The 14,960-nt window shown below is 52.2% G+C and overlaps 5 protein-coding genes across 5 annotated transcripts; 3 read left to right on the top strand and 2 right to left on the bottom strand.

The window, feature by feature from the left end:
- Positions 1-863: 863 nt before the first annotated feature.
- Positions 864-2,487, bottom strand: FIBRA_07295 (uncharacterized protein; the record flags this gene model as incomplete). Its single annotated transcript, XM_012328981.1, has 7 exons — positions 864-1,031; positions 1,090-1,324; positions 1,386-1,491; positions 1,545-1,679; positions 1,745-1,816; positions 1,867-1,983; positions 2,037-2,487. 7 exons carry the CDS (start codon positions 2,485-2,487, stop codon positions 864-866), a joined length of 1,284 nt encoding a protein of 427 aa, XP_012184371.1.
- Positions 2,488-3,313: 826 nt separating this feature from the next.
- On the top strand, positions 3,314-6,381 carry FIBRA_07294 (uncharacterized protein; the record flags this gene model as incomplete). The annotated part of the gene is made up of 11 exons (XM_012328980.1): positions 3,314-3,417; positions 3,577-3,720; positions 3,916-4,006; positions 4,121-4,295; positions 4,503-4,621; positions 4,704-4,805; positions 4,910-5,069; positions 5,140-5,497; positions 5,584-5,774; positions 5,841-6,078; positions 6,201-6,381. The coding sequence occupies 11 exons, from the start codon at positions 3,314-3,316 to the stop codon at positions 6,379-6,381; spliced, it is 1,863 nt and encodes a 620-aa protein (XP_012184370.1).
- A 387-nt stretch (positions 6,382-6,768) lies between these two features.
- On the bottom strand, positions 6,769-8,667 carry FIBRA_07293 (uncharacterized protein; the record flags this gene model as incomplete). Its single annotated transcript, XM_012328979.1, has 8 exons — positions 6,769-7,367; positions 7,424-7,601; positions 7,655-8,013; positions 8,088-8,171; positions 8,227-8,303; positions 8,355-8,364; positions 8,428-8,527; positions 8,581-8,667. The coding sequence occupies 8 exons, from the start codon at positions 8,665-8,667 to the stop codon at positions 6,769-6,771; spliced, it is 1,494 nt and encodes a 497-aa protein (XP_012184369.1).
- Positions 8,668-10,888: 2,221 nt separating this feature from the next.
- FIBRA_07292 (uncharacterized protein) lies at positions 10,889-12,592 on the top strand (the record flags this gene model as incomplete). Its single annotated transcript, XM_012328978.1, has 2 exons — positions 10,889-11,061; positions 12,367-12,592. 2 exons carry the CDS (start codon positions 10,889-10,891, stop codon positions 12,590-12,592), a joined length of 399 nt encoding a protein of 132 aa, XP_012184368.1.
- Positions 12,593-13,764: 1,172 nt separating this feature from the next.
- On the top strand, positions 13,765-14,737 carry FIBRA_07291 (uncharacterized protein; the record flags this gene model as incomplete). Its single annotated transcript, XM_012328977.1, has 2 exons — positions 13,765-13,967; positions 14,026-14,737. The coding sequence occupies 2 exons, from the start codon at positions 13,765-13,767 to the stop codon at positions 14,735-14,737; spliced, it is 915 nt and encodes a 304-aa protein (XP_012184367.1).
- Between the last annotated feature and the right edge of the window lie 223 nt (positions 14,738-14,960).

Below are 14,960 nucleotides of genomic sequence, written 5' to 3'. Positions count from 1 at the left end.
TGCACAGGAAGGTTTTGCGAGTTCTCGGGGCAGGGGCTGCTCGTCCCATGAGGGCCATTCGATGAAAGGTAAAGGCTCGCGGCGGGGGGCCGACGAGATGTTATGTCATGTATCAGTAAGTCTAGTATGCCAAGTCTATCTTAGCAGTTCCTCGTCCACACTTAGCATACTACACATCTACACAACCTGCGTAAGGATCTTCGAATTCTAATGGACATCCAAATCGGACTCTCCGGGGGACATAGTGAAAATATGACCAGCCAGTCCAAGTCGTCGCGAGTAACATGACAAGTTGTCATATTTCCTGGTATAGGTATTACTGCAAAAATTGCATGAAAGTATTGGTGCACCACAGCTCGGTAGAATCTGTAGTGTGTGTTTAGTTTGTCGTGGGCTCAGATGTGCGAATTGCTATATAAGGATATCCCGCCTCCAACGCTGCTACGGGCCTGCGAAGAGGCGCTGGGAACTCGTTCCCACGCCCATGCACTGGTTCGTGTAGATTCTTTTGCCACCATGCATGTCGGATCAAATGACATTGCAGCGTCCGCGAGCTTATGTTCCTCCTTTTCATACACTGCTTTTCATAGTTCAATGCGGAATCGCATCGTCGACCGCTGCTTCAGCATGCTTTTGCTACTCAATACTCGCCGAGAACTGATCATGATCAACCACTGTTCCAGGTTCTGTCTATCGTATGGGGATACAATACATGCGAGTGCGCTGAATTACACATAATACACGGCCCGAGGAAGCTATATATGAGATTACCGTACGTCGACGTGGAAACGTCGCTGGAGGCTTTTTGCTGAAAGTACAAAGGCGGTATTGGTACGCGAGAAGGGGAGGAAGACATATGGATATCAGGGATCCGCGACCACGGGAGACGGTGGCGGCGAATCTTCTCCAAGCTTCTCATCCCGGAAGTGCTGCATGTCTTGCATAGGCACCTGCTCCCGCTCCAAACGCTCCGAACGCTCGCGCCGACGCACACCTGCAGCGGACTCGCGGCCAAACAGCGTTGTCCGTCCCTATGGCGCGACGTACACTTCAGTTCAACCATTATAGGGCAGCGCAGCGTCGGCTCACCTCTTTCCACTTTAGATACACGAGAACGATGACGACAGCGACCCAGTACGCGACGTACGAGGCAACGCTACCGTACGTCGCACTATTTGTCCAACCGAAGATCGCACCAAAGATCGTCCAGCCATCGCTGTCGAGGTTGTTTTCGGGGTTGCAACAATTGATGTGCCACACCGAGTTGCGCACGTCAAACGAGCCCGGCCCGTCTCCACCTGTGTCATCCACGTCTGCGCCGACGCTAGGGTGCAGGAAGCAGGTCATTACGATGACGATGACGGGACGGGACAAGGGCGACATACATGTTGGCGAAAGCCTGCGCTTCAAACGCCCAAACGGCCTTGCTGAAGAGTCCCGCACCGATGAGGAGGATGAAGTTTGTCATGACAACCATAAACACTGTCAGCGCTGTGCACGGACATTAGCAGGGGTGCATCAAGAAATATAGGATTCAAACGAACTCGTGCGGCTGGCGAATGCGTATATGAGGTAACCCGAGATGAGCCCACAAACGAGCCCGACAATGGCAGCGATAGGAATTGCAATCGCGGACTGTCCAAGAGATACACCACCGACAAAGACGACAGCCTCGATGCCTGTAATGCCACATATATGCGTCAGTTTCGACCATGCACAGGACGATTAACGGCTGACCACGTACCCTCACGCAAGACAGTGATCATGGGCAAGAGGAAGAGCACCCATTTTCCCGCGCGCGTCTCACGGTCGATACCTACAGGGATGGTTACTGGAAAGTTCATTTATCGATTCGACGCGACATACGTTGTCCAGAAAACGCGCGCTGGAGCTTCACGCGCCACTTTGCCTTTGCGCGGTCGATCTTAAGCATGGTGATACCCATGACGAAAATGATGAGCGCTGCGATGAGCTCGAAGATTCCTGTACCAAAGGGTGAGTGGAGAGCGTCAGGAAGAAAGTAGCGCGGCCTATACCTTCCCAGAGGTTCTCGGATTTTGCCCAGAGGTCCGCCGCTTCGGTGAACCAGACGGCGATGAAGGCGGCACCAATGGCGACGGCAATGAATAGTCCAAGTGCTGAGCCGAGGAGAATTTGGATGCGGAGTTTGCGGATAAGTCGACGCGCGACGGTGTCCGTATTTGCGTCTGCATCGTCGTCAGTGCGCTCACCGCTGGCGAGCTCCGGCTGTGCGGAAGAGTCGTCGACCTGGGTCTGCGACACGTCGGTAGTCGACGGGGGGCGTGATTTTTCATCGCGCACAGAGCCGGAATTTGCTGGTGAAGGCGGCGCAACAAGGAGACGTGAGGGGTCCTCGTTGACGATCTGTTCGACGAGACCGAGGAGGACGGAGATGATGATGGCTGCCTCGAGGGTCTCGCGAAAGACGATGAAGAAAATGGGGACGGAGAACAGATCGCGGGCCATGGCGTTGGGGGCGGTGGAGAGGAAGAGGGGAGGCGACACGAGTGCCTGCTCTGGATACGGACTACAAGTGGTGGATTAAGTACGGATTCCGGGGCAGGCGGCGGCGCAGACTATCTGATAATTTTAGGGCGCGAGTGAGGCGACATCTTATCTGATAAGTCAGCAGTATGCGGATTGCCTCCCTGGGGGCTTGGCATACGCTCGGCTTGTACTCGGCCCTGGCTGCCTGAGCAAGCGACGGCCGAACAACGTCAAAGGTGTCCCCTCGCGCATCTTGTGTCGTTTAAACACATTCTTCTTCGTGATGGTGGCGAGACACCAAGCCCACCGCTTGCGCTCTGGGGCCCTATGGACACGGGTTGATTGCGTGCAAAATTGGGAGCGGAGACTTCTAGCGGGCCCGCGGTTCGGGCGCTGTCGGAGGACCCAATCTGTGTTCTGGGGTTGTGGTTATCAGATAAGACGGGAGCGGATGCGCGATCCAAATAAGGGAACGCGCAATCGCTTCTCGTCTTATCTGATAAATTTTGGGCTTGTCTCCCTCCCATGACTGTCTCCGTCCTCGGCCATGCAATGGCCCTCTCCGTCCAGGCGTGCCTCCCCCGCCTCAAGTGGAGCTTGAAAAAGTCGCGGGGGTCCCCTCCTCTCTTTGACCTTGTCTCCCCCCACTTCCATCCGCTCCCTTTTCTCTGCGCCCAAGTCTTACTCGTCGTTCTCGTTCTCCCTGTGTGACGAGCATTCGACGCGCGCGGAAAACAATCGTACGCGAGACACAGCAGCGAAAATGCTGACCGCTCTTGCCTTGCTGGCCGCTGTCTCTCCGGCCATGGCCGGCATTAAAGAGATGTGGTGGAACGTCTCCTACGTCGAGAACACCAACCCCGACGGTCTCTACCCCCGTCGTGCCATTGGTGTCAATGGCACTTGGCCGTAAGTTTTGTTTCATTATGCGCTCAACAATTATGTCACTGCAGCCTACATACGACGTGTCATGCGACGTGTCACATTCGGTATGCCGTATTGCGCTGTCCGCCAAGCCTGCCTCGTATCTCTGTATAGTCAATTCGGCTAATCCACAATCTCTCGTAGCCCCCCAGCTGTTGTCGTGAACGAGACGGACTCTATCCTTCTGCACGCCACAAACTCACTCGACTCGCCCCTTACTATCCATCATCATGGCATGTTCTTCAACTCGACATCCTGGATGGACGGCGCTATGGGCGTCAGCCAGTGGTAAGTCTTTTCTGCGTCATTTGTTCAGCACATATATGCGCACGTTATGTGTCGTATATTGTCATCGCACTATGTGCGCGTATCTTCCACGCTTGAATGGTTCGTTTCCACAACGGCGTCGCTCGCACCCGCTATTACTTGGCCTAGAAGCTCTCAAATATTATATGATACTGATACTAACTTGACATGTTGCAGCGGTATTCCTCCGGGGGAAAGCTTTGACTACATCGTCCCAATCAATTCCTCAAACCAACATGGCACCTATTGGGTGCATGCCCACTCTAACGTAAGCCTTCTGGCATCCAGATATTTCCTCCTTCATACATTGCAGTGCCGATCCTTGATCATAAATTGTTGCTTCATTTACCCATATTGAACCAACTGCTAACAACTCCCATAGGGTCAATACGTCGACGGCTTGCGGTCACCATTGGTCATTCATCCGACAACAGAAGTATATACCTATGATGCCGAATACACGATCTCCATTTCGGATTGGTACCACCAGCAGCATTCGACACTCATGACCCAGTTTGTGAGTATCGCAAACCCTGGTGGAGCAGAGCCAATCCCAGGTCAGTGACCCTATCTCTCCACTTCCGCTTTTTTTCTTGTCTTGTCTTCGGCGTTTCGTTTTGTTATTTGCTTTGTCGTGCGTTTTCCATACTTGCCGATCGAAGGGCGAGACAGCCCCGTCTGCGATATACACGTACAAGATTCGGACCCATGTTTGTGCAGATTATTATATCAGACGTCCATGCTGACGAAATTCTTGCATACAGATGCTCCTCTGATGTACTTCGCGCAAGGCGACACATACCTTGGGCCTAAGGCAGGATCAAACCCGTATCCTGTCACTGCCGCCGTTGGGTTCAACGAAAATGCGACGCTCTCTTTCGAGGTGGGACCTGTCCTACATTCTAGTCCAGGTCATATACTAACCAGTTTCCTACACTCTCAATGCGTGGTTTGATGTGCGCCAGCCGGGGAAGACTTACCGCCTGCGCATTGCGAACATTGGCGCGTTCGCAGGGTTTTACTTCTGGATCGACGGACATGACATGCGAATTATCGAAGCGGATGGTGTGCGTACCTCCTGTTGCCGTATGCTATATAATCCGCTGACGAAGACAATATGTTCGCGGACTTCCCCCTCGCTATATGCGTAATTGTGGCGTGAACCATGTAGATCGACGTGGAAGAGTATCCGATCGACATGATCAACATTGGAGTCGCCCAACGATACTCGATACTCGTCACTGCGCGGAATGATACAAGCGATAACTGGGCTATTCATGCCAATATGGACACGACGATGTTCGATACCGTTCCGTCTACGTTGAATCCCAGTCAGTCTTCGTTCCCAATTCGATGCGATATTACACTAACGTTTGATCACCTCCTTTTTGCGCGACTCAGACGCGACGTCTTACATCGCCTACTCTGGTTCTGCATCTACCCAGGACCTCGGGCCCGTCACCGCGTACCAATCAACCAATGATTCGCTGCTCGTGCCGATTGACGTGATCGGAATGGCGCCCTCGACGACGACGATCAATCTGGAATTTGAGTTCCAGACCCTTGATGATGGAACGAATCATGCGCTTGTGAACGGTGTGACATACAACTCGCCGAATGTCCCTGCAATCATGAGTGCGCTGACTCTCGGCGCGAACGCGACGGTTCCCGCTGCGTATGGCCCGCTGAGCTTCGTTGTCGACCATCTGGCAGTCGTGGACATCGTGCTGAAGAACGGAGATACGGGCAAGCATCCGTTGTGGGTCGTATTTTCTGGCCTAAGCCTTTCCTGGAATTGAGCGCTGATGTTGTACTGCAATCGTATCGCACACGGGGAATTCCCAGTCACTTGCACGGGCACAAGGTGCAGATCGTCAACTTTGCGGCGGACTACACGTCGGATGACCCGGCGCTGAACCCGCCGATCAATGAGTCGCAGCCGAACCCGATGCGCCGCGACACGGTCCTAGTCCCACCGGGCAGCGCATACACGTTCCGCGTCTTAGCAGACAACCCTGGCGTGTGGTTCTTCCACTGTGCGTCTGCCTTTTTCGCTCACTGCTGACATGGCTCACTCGCGCTCTGGTTGTGTCCAATAACAGGCCACATTGAGTGGCACCTCGAGGTCGGGCTCGCGATCCAGCTCATCGAGGCGCCGCTAATCGCGCAGGAACGCAACACGATGCCGGTGTACATGAACCAACAGTGCGCCGCGGACGGGCTGCCGTACTCGGGGAATGCAGCAGGTAACTCAAACCCGACGGATTTGAGCGGGCTTGCGCTGGGGCCGTTCCCGCAGAACAACGGATGGCACCCGAGGGGCATCGGCGCGATGACTGGGTGAGTGGCTGGCTTTTGCATTCTTCTGTTTTTCCTACCGCTCCCGCAACTTTCAATCCTTGTTCTCTGGCATACTCGTACACTCTACTTACGTGATTAGGTTGCTGACAACGCACATGCAGTTGCGTCTTGACGGCGGTACTGGGCATGCTGAGCGTGACGTGGTACGCGCTTGGCGGGCACGTCTCGGAGGCCGAGATAGAGCACGAAGAACGTCTCCGGATCGAAGCGAAAGCAGAGCGCGGGCGGTTCTTCGGGCTTGTGAAGAAGGTGCGCAATTTGAGGGCAGAGACGGCGCATTAGTTTCGATTCTTGGTGTCTCGTTCGTTTCTGTGACTGTAATAAATCTACGACCTCTGCTGAGACAAAAACGCACACTGAGAAGTGGCTATTCATATCTACTCGGGCCATCATAGCTGCAGTAGTGTTGGCGGGGAAGACGCTTCCTAGAATGCAGTCATCAACCGGTATATAGGTATACGCGAGTGCCCCAAGCGGCTGATTGATTTCAGGATATGAAAAATTTTGCCAGACATAGGGCCAACAGCTGTATCAGCCCAAAGGACTTGCTCCAAGTTGGAATCTTGAATAAAAGATATCCGCTTACAGTTCGAGCACCATTTTATATTCATGGTCTCAGCCAAGACGAATAAATGCGCATATACTCACGAACAAGCTTATACATCACCATCAAATCGTCTTTTTATCTTCGAACACTGACACACTATCCGCGGACATGTCGTGGACCTTGACTGATATCGTCCGTGGTGAACCGGCAAGTATGCCACCTTCATCGATTCTCCACCCCACTCCTCGAACGGCGTCAAGAAACGGCGGGAATAGGTCTTCCACGAGCGCATACGACGTTTGTACAGCCGCCAGGGCGACCTCAAAGCTTCCAGGCTGACGACCGTTGAGCATGATCGCCGCTTCCTGAGCGTGTGTCCACGCCTTGAGGTGGTCACGCGGCTTGTGTCCATCCTTTAGGAACACATGAAGACGGCAGGACGGCCCCGACGTCGGGCCGAACCAGAGGACATACGGCTCCTCGGAGAAGATCTCCAGGATGGTGTGGATCTGGGGTGGAGAAGGCGCAGCTAACGCGCCGCGCGGCGCAGACTGTTGGCGGGAAGCGAGAGAGGAGAACGAAGACCCGACCTTACAGATGCCGAGGAACGGGTGGGCGGGCGAAGATGTATCGTGCAGCGCAGAAGGGTTGGCAAAGATACGCTCTCGAGCCGCCACCGCCTCTGGAGTCAACACGAGTGGTCTTTTGCCACCCATCGGACCTAAGTGCCACCCACTAAGCATGTATATGATACGGAAGTGTAGAGGAGTGATTTACCCTTTATATGCGCACGATAGGCCATCCAGACAATATTTGCTCTCTGTCGATTGAGAGAGCGAAGGACGACTACCCGGACGGCAAGGTAGTTTCCAAACAGATGCAAAAAGGTCAGCACGAAGAGAACCAAGTATGTAGCACGCGCGCTATGCACGTAGTGCATGACCGCGGTTCCACTCTAACAAATGATTGGCTTAGATAGAGATGTGATGATGATTTTAGTAAACTTACGAGCATGCCCAACAGCGCAAGCACAGTCTCTTTGCTACCATCTTTAGCATTCAGATCGCCCACATCTCCAGTACCTTGCCCAGGACTTGCGAAGTGCACTGTCAGCGCCGCTTTTGAGCCGCCGGCAACCATCCCACACAGGGCACGGGATGCGCCACTCAGGCATAATGCGGACACGCGAAGAGACGATCCAGAGCCGGATAATACGAACGGATATCGAAGACTGAGGACGACACCATCTAAGTGGGGAGAGAGCGTGTCGAGGACGATGGCTGCGTCATTGAAGATATCTGCGAGGAGACGATACGTCTTCGCCTCAGGGAAGAGTGATGTTCCGAGATAGTATCCGGACACAATAGCTGTGGATTATGAAAGGAGCCCGACGCCAACTGAACTGAATTGCAGCGATACATAATCAGTAATGGCCACATACTGGTGAGACGACTGAAAATATCTTGTAGCACTGTGAGGAAAATGGCATGCGTAGCGGACGCGTCTGCGTTGCCGACACCATGCCCTGAAGAGGACTATAGAACCGTAATGCATGAGAATTGCGGAGGTGGTCAACATACCTTCTAGAACGGCCCTAGACGCAATCAAGCTGGCAAGCGAGCTGCAGAATGCCTGTAACGCGTTGTAAATTTGGTATCTGCACGGCATAAGTAATGAACTGGTAACCAAATCGAAAATTGATACGCACTGCAGATAATCTGACCAGAACAGTGACATTCACAAATGAGCGCATTCATTCAGACATAAGTTTTTCAACGTACCTGGGGAGACACTAGCTGGATACCCAGCTGGAAGGAAGACGTTGCTCAATAGCCGCCGCCAGTCCGTTCGTTTCTGCTTGATGGAAAATGAAGGAGTATCCTGCACATAATCTGAGGATAAGTTGATTTATCGCGCGATGAAGAGAGACTCACAGAGCGTGTATGCTCCCCAGCAGCACACAAGTACGTGGCAAGCAATCGTCCGGAGTCGTCGCGTTCAGCGATAGAAATGTGAGACATAACGACAAGAAGAACCGTTAGAGGCGGACAAGGCTGCCTGCGACGGACACCTCAGACAGCTGTACTAGTAATAGTGCTCTAACCCACGGTCTTGAGGTCGAACTTGAAGGTCAAAGGTCGTCCGAGCGCCTAACAACACTGACGCTTGTCGCGAACTTGGGTCGTGGTGCCCACTGCCCAGAGCTACATATATTACATACTGACTGACTACATCTAGACGATAGACTGGCTCAATGAATCTATCATTCTGCCGGATCCATCAGACTTGCCTTGCTGCTTGGATTTCTCTAAGAACTACTGGCAGCTGGCTATCATCGCTCATGATAAGGACAGCGGATAGCTATGGTCATCTCACTCGAGCCTGGACGAGGGCTAGATATGTGGTGCTGATTCTATCTTACGCGCTCTACGGCGCCTCACAGGATACATTCATTGGTTCAAGTTCTTCGACGACACTCGTCTAAGCTGGAGGGCTCTATCTGGGCGGTATAGACCGTTCATACCACCGTTCTCAGGCCGATCTCAGTCTGGTCTTCTGTTTGGGAATAAGAGCCAATTTGGACAGGGATACATAATGGTCGTTGCTGCCGCGGTTCTCATCGTCTGGAGTGGATGACAGATACATTTCATAGTTTCTACATGGTGCAAACCCAATTGATTTATGCTCCATTCGCCAACTCGCTTTTCACCCACTGATTCACTACATATGGATTCATATAGTATCACTGTGACATTCATCGTGTGTGATGATCTGCAGAATTCATTGAGCTTATATTTTTATTTTCGCAAATCTAATTGGTGTGGGGCCGACGCGCTACAAGTTCTCAAACCTACCGCGCCCGGTAGGTTCATCTGAAATGGCATTTGTTACTGGAGAGGTATAGTCTCTGCTTGACCGTAAGGGCGACCAGTGAGACGCGATTCGTGCCGCGCCCGGTATGACGCCCTCCGTTTTTTGGAGATTCCCGCCCGCCGAGCCGATTCGGAGGCTGACGGAGCTCAGGGGGTCGACAAGAAAGAATTATATATCTGGCGGGTAGAGGAAATAGGAGTGCGCACTCTCCTTCTCGCACCTCAAGGATCCCGCCAGGTATGTTATTCTCAGAGAGCGCACTCTCTTTCGTAGCTAACCAGTGGATCGCGCCAGATCCCTTTTCGCATACCACCATCCCTCCCTGTCCATATGGTTTTTTGTCCTGTATTGTCCGCGGTCTTTCGAACCGAAAAAATGTATTTTTAGGGTGTCTCCGGTGGGCCAAAAGCCACCGGGATGCTGCGTCACGCCAAAAGATGTTTTTGAGAGTCCTCGCTTGGACAACAGTCCGAACCGCTGCCAATTAGCCAGACCTCATAGGAGGAAACGAGCGTAGATTTTTGGCTCTCCACCAATCAAATCCGATAACTATGCGTGATTCCTACCTCCTATTGAGGTCTGGTAATGGGACTAGTCACCCTGACACTAGACTCAGATTGGCAACTCAGCTTATCGCATTTTCTCTTGATTTGTATGTTCGTGCTACTGGCTGTACACTGTAACTCTGGTATGGAAATCCGTCTACTCCGTTTCAATTTCTCTGCAAGCTCTTGAGGATTCAGACGTGAAGACAGTTTGGAGCATTTACAAGGACTATCGTATCAATGTTATTTTTATTATTATCGGAACCCTTATGGTACTGGAGTCGTGGAGATGCGGTACCGTCAGGTTTAAAACCCGTGCTCAGACCAGATAAGCTTCATGACACATTCAATCCCAGCCAGCTGTAGCCCAGACAGCCCAGTAAAGCTAGTCGGAAAACGGCAAATAAAGTTCAATGTCAGGGCTTCACGTTGTAGGAAGTGCTACTCAAAGGTGAGTAAATCTTTCGTATGAGCGAAGTTGTAGAAGGATGATCTTTTTTCGAAAGCAGCATGATTTCTTCAGTTTGAGTGCTCCAAGATGGGGTATCATCTTCAGAACTTGCCAGTATGAATATACAGAAATTTACAAAATCGTGGAGTCGTTGTACCCTATTTCGAATCCCTATGAAATCAACTCTTCTACCACACCATCTGAGCCCAGAGCACGCACGTTGGTTCTCAATTGAAGGAGATCAAGATACTTGGCAATCAGCGGGGTCTTTCAGATGAAAGCGTCAACGTAAGTGAATAAAGTTCGGTTCAATAAAAGGTCATCTTCCTGCTATGGGCCGTCTCTGAATCGCCCGCTCTTCATTCACCTGAAATGGCTCTGATGCCGGGCGATCAGCAAGAATCCGACGTTGAGATCAGTAAAATTAGCGACCCATGCCAAAGTATCGTTTACGAGGCCACTACTCCATCAAGGTATATTTCCGATGCGATAAGGAGAAAACTTACGCTTGGTGCGTACATGAAAATTGCTGCCGTTGCGTCTGGGTTGGTATCTGATGGTTGTGGGTGAACGACTCTGTACTTCTCCCTTATCTATGCCGCAGACTTTGACTGTGAGATCATAGATCATAACAATTTGACGACTGACAAATGTTACTACTTGGATCACCGAACTCTCAATGGTTCGTGATTGTGATTTAGGTGGTTTTCAAGTAGCTGTATCCTACGGAGTACACGTCCGCAGTACCTACTCGAGTTTCGAATAGACTCATAGTAGGTGAGGACGTGCCGTAGTATCTGAAATGACTTTTTGAAGCTCATCACAGCGCAGGCGAAATCATTGGGCAGCTATTCATAGGGATTCTGTGTGACCGGATGGGCAGGAAGTCTGGCCTTTTCGTCACAACACTCCTCATTGTTATTGGGGCTATATTGTGCACTGCTCCAAGGGTGCGAACGGGAGCGTACAAGGTCTCTTTTGGTTCATGACCATTGCTCGTGGCGTGACAGGCGTGGTAAGGACTGTTCGCCTTTTATATCAATTATGTACTGACGAAAGCAATCGCCGTGCTTAGGGTAATGGGGGTGGGTATCCTGCATCGGGGACCAGCGCAAGTGAGGCTACGGACGAAATAATGAACACAGACAGGTCCAGGTAATCATCTCGTTACTCGTCGGCGGGATGTAGTCTTTCTGATAGCCACATTGAAGTCTATTCTGGTAAGTGTTCATATTATCGGTAAAATAAAATAAAAACCTACGTGTTGTATCTTAGCTCTGTGGGCCTCTATCCGCGGCGGGGGAAACCCACCTCAAAACAGTCTGGCGCGTCCGTTTTGAAGTGGGTATTTTATTTCCGGTCACTGTGTTCTATACTCAAATGCGCATGATCCGCAGCAAGCTGCGGGTTGAATTATTTTGGTCTCAGATCCACATTGATACAATTATATGTCAGATTCCAAGAAGGCGCTATCAAGCGTAAGCGCGTTCGAAGATAAATGGTACCGTCTGATAAATGTCGTGTCCTCATCAGGACACGTTCCATATCGTCTCGCTTTGGAAAGATACTGGAAAACCTGGATTGGTACTTGTGCGCTTGGTCAGTACATGACAGGCAGCATTGTTACATTGTACTGAGGAAACCTCAAGTTCATCTTAGACTTTGTGGGTATTCAATTCGACTTGGCGATGGTTTCTCAAGAGTTGGACCAGATGTTCTCTCCGAATGGCATAATTTCGGCAACGATCATTGCGAGCGTCATACCTAAAGGAGGCATCAGGGCGACCGCTCAATGGCAGCTACTCCTTTATCCTCTCCTCGAATACTTTCTGAGATCTAACCTGCTGTAGATGGACTTTCATCCTCGGGGCCATCTTTGGTGGTCTCGGCATGCTTGTCACATACTTCTTCGTGCCTGACACGACGGGTGTAGATCTCGCGAATGAGGATGAGAAGTTCCTGAAGTATCTTGCAGACAACGGGTGGCACGGTGGCGTTGGTGATGAAGATGCGGGCTCAGACACTACGGAGTCTAAACTCCCCGATGGAAGAAACTACGACGAGAAGGCTCAGTAGATGATCTGATTCCAGCTGATTCTTGTGAAGGCTTGCCAAATTTCGGGGTCCTTGGAAGCTCGAGTAACAGAGGTAACGTTCGAATGAAATACTTTACTAATTCGGCCCCGACGGGACTCGTGATCTTCGAGTTTCTATTAATTCATAAATTTTTACAACGGTGATGGTGGCTTGCAGCGGGCGACTACATAGTTCGCCCATCAAGGTTCTAAGTCCCCAGATTCTTTGTTGGTCAACATCGGCCGATCATCATCACTGTCAGAAGCGTCAACATGAATCGAAACCTCAGATTAACCGCGATGACGTGACCAACTTCTCAGTCTCAGCTTCCCGTGTCGACTGAAAGTTTGCAAGTTCAGACATGAGGCACAATGAGGTGAGGTTAAAGTTCTTTGCCCTGGTTCAAAAATTGATAGCCAATGTCGTTGATAGTCACCAGTGACAATCAGGAGGCGGCACAGAAAGTCACGGCCGGCTCCGGGCGATCAGCCTCCAAATGTAATCAACAAGTTGATAACAGCGAATTACTAGGGTATCCGACTCGTATGCATCCGACTGGCATGTGAATTGTTCGTGTTCATATGGGGTAGCTGCCATTAGCACAGGTAAAGGACGGTGGTTGGCCTGGCTCAAACTGCGAGTCCTTAAAGCTCGGCTATGAGACAGCCAAGCTTGCTCACCTCTCTTGGCCTCCTAGCTTAAATTGCCGGAATGCTCACGCAAGCAGCCACTAGTGCTGTTCGCGAGGAAGGGCAGATGCGGCATCTTCAGCGTGCTGGAAACCAACTCAATACGCATTCCACTCACGTTGAATTTACGTCGACCAAACAATCTCCTCAGAAACTCTACTTCTCAGATGTGCCTAGTAGGGGTGTCTACAGCAGTCATTCTTCCTGTATGTCCGGTGTTCTCTTCGTCGCCTCGCGAAGATACACGGGCGCTGAGTGGTCTCGTACACAAACGTGTCGACACGTTTGGATACGAGACCAGCGCTGAGAGTCTTCGAATCTGATTGGGCGTTATTCTTCGCAGCCGCATTGATACGCTGACTCGCGCATGAAGCCGCGATCGACACATCCCCGCAACGTGTCTTCGCGTGTCCAGCAACAGCTCTGCTCGTACTTATACAATTCACCTTCCCCATAGCAAGACCAGACAATTAGTATCAGGGTATGGACGACATCTCGTTCACGCTCCTCGACGTTTCCCCCGACCTCGTCGAGCAATGGCGCATCGCATTCGAGCAGCACGCCCCCGACATGCTCGGTCGCACAATCACCGTCATCGAGTCCGAGCTCTCAGACCTCGCCCCGCCCGCATCCTACTTCGACTGCATCGTCTCCCCCGCAAACTCATACGGCAGACTCGACGGAGGGTACGCGTCTCCTGCATAGCTTAGCGCTCCCTCCCGCTGGTCTAATCTTCCCTGGTAGATTTGACCACTACCTCGCGCTCGCGCTCGCCCCCTCGGACCCCGATGGACGCCTGCGCCGCAGTGTACCCACCCTTGTCGCCCAAAGCGAGCTCTACCGCCGATGGCGCGGCTACGCGCCCCCCGGGTCGTGCACCCTCGTCCCCCTGCGCGGAACGCCCTGCGCAACGAACGCGCACCAATGCGCATACATCGCGCTCTGCCCAACGATGCGCGTCCCGCAGGACGTGCGCTGGAATAGGGAGGTCGTGTACAACTGCGTGTGGTCGCTGCTCGTCGCACTCGACGAGCACAATCGCGCTGTTGAGACAGGAGCGGCTAGCACGTCGGACGCGCCTGTGGTTCGTGTGGGCTCTAACCCGGGCAGTGATGGCGCTGCAGACCCGGAGAGACAGGGGGACAGCGACGCAGAAGACACGAGCGGGCGTGCAGAGTTACGTCCATCCCCAGCCCCGACACCCACCAAGATCCGCAGCGTGCTGATGCCCGGCCTCGCGACGGGCACAGGGTTCGTCTCCCCAGCGCAATGTGCGCAGCAGACTGCGCTCGCGTTCAAGCACTTTGCGGATGCGATGGCGCACGAGCGCAAGTGGCGCTCACTCAGCTGGGATGATGCTCATGAATATTTCAACGAGGTTGCTGAGACATACCGTAGTGGTACTGAACCCACTGAAGTAGGGAACGGATGGGTGAAAGGGTGGTGGACGGGCTAGGTAGTTGGGCCTGCGCGGTGTCGGACAGCTGGGGGCCGCATGCGTGTTAGCAGACAACGGCGAACAGGTTTGGGGTAATGAAAATATGACATTGCGAGATATCACCCTGCGAAGGGTGCAGCAGTGGGCTCCAAGGCCACTTAGTAAGTGTACTTATCCATACCCAACGACTGCCCCTCATCCACGTCAAATCATGACCATGTTACGTTCAAGCTATCATCAT

This window comes from Fibroporia radiculosa, assembly GCF_000313525.1.
Source record: "Fibroporia radiculosa TFFH 294 genomic supercontigs, scaffold12541, whole genome shotgun sequence".
NCBI classification, from domain to species: domain Eukaryota; kingdom Fungi; phylum Basidiomycota; class Agaricomycetes; order Polyporales; family Fibroporiaceae; genus Fibroporia; species Fibroporia radiculosa.
Note: the sequence above shows the minus strand (reverse complement) of the source record. Positions and strands in the feature narration are given on the sequence as shown.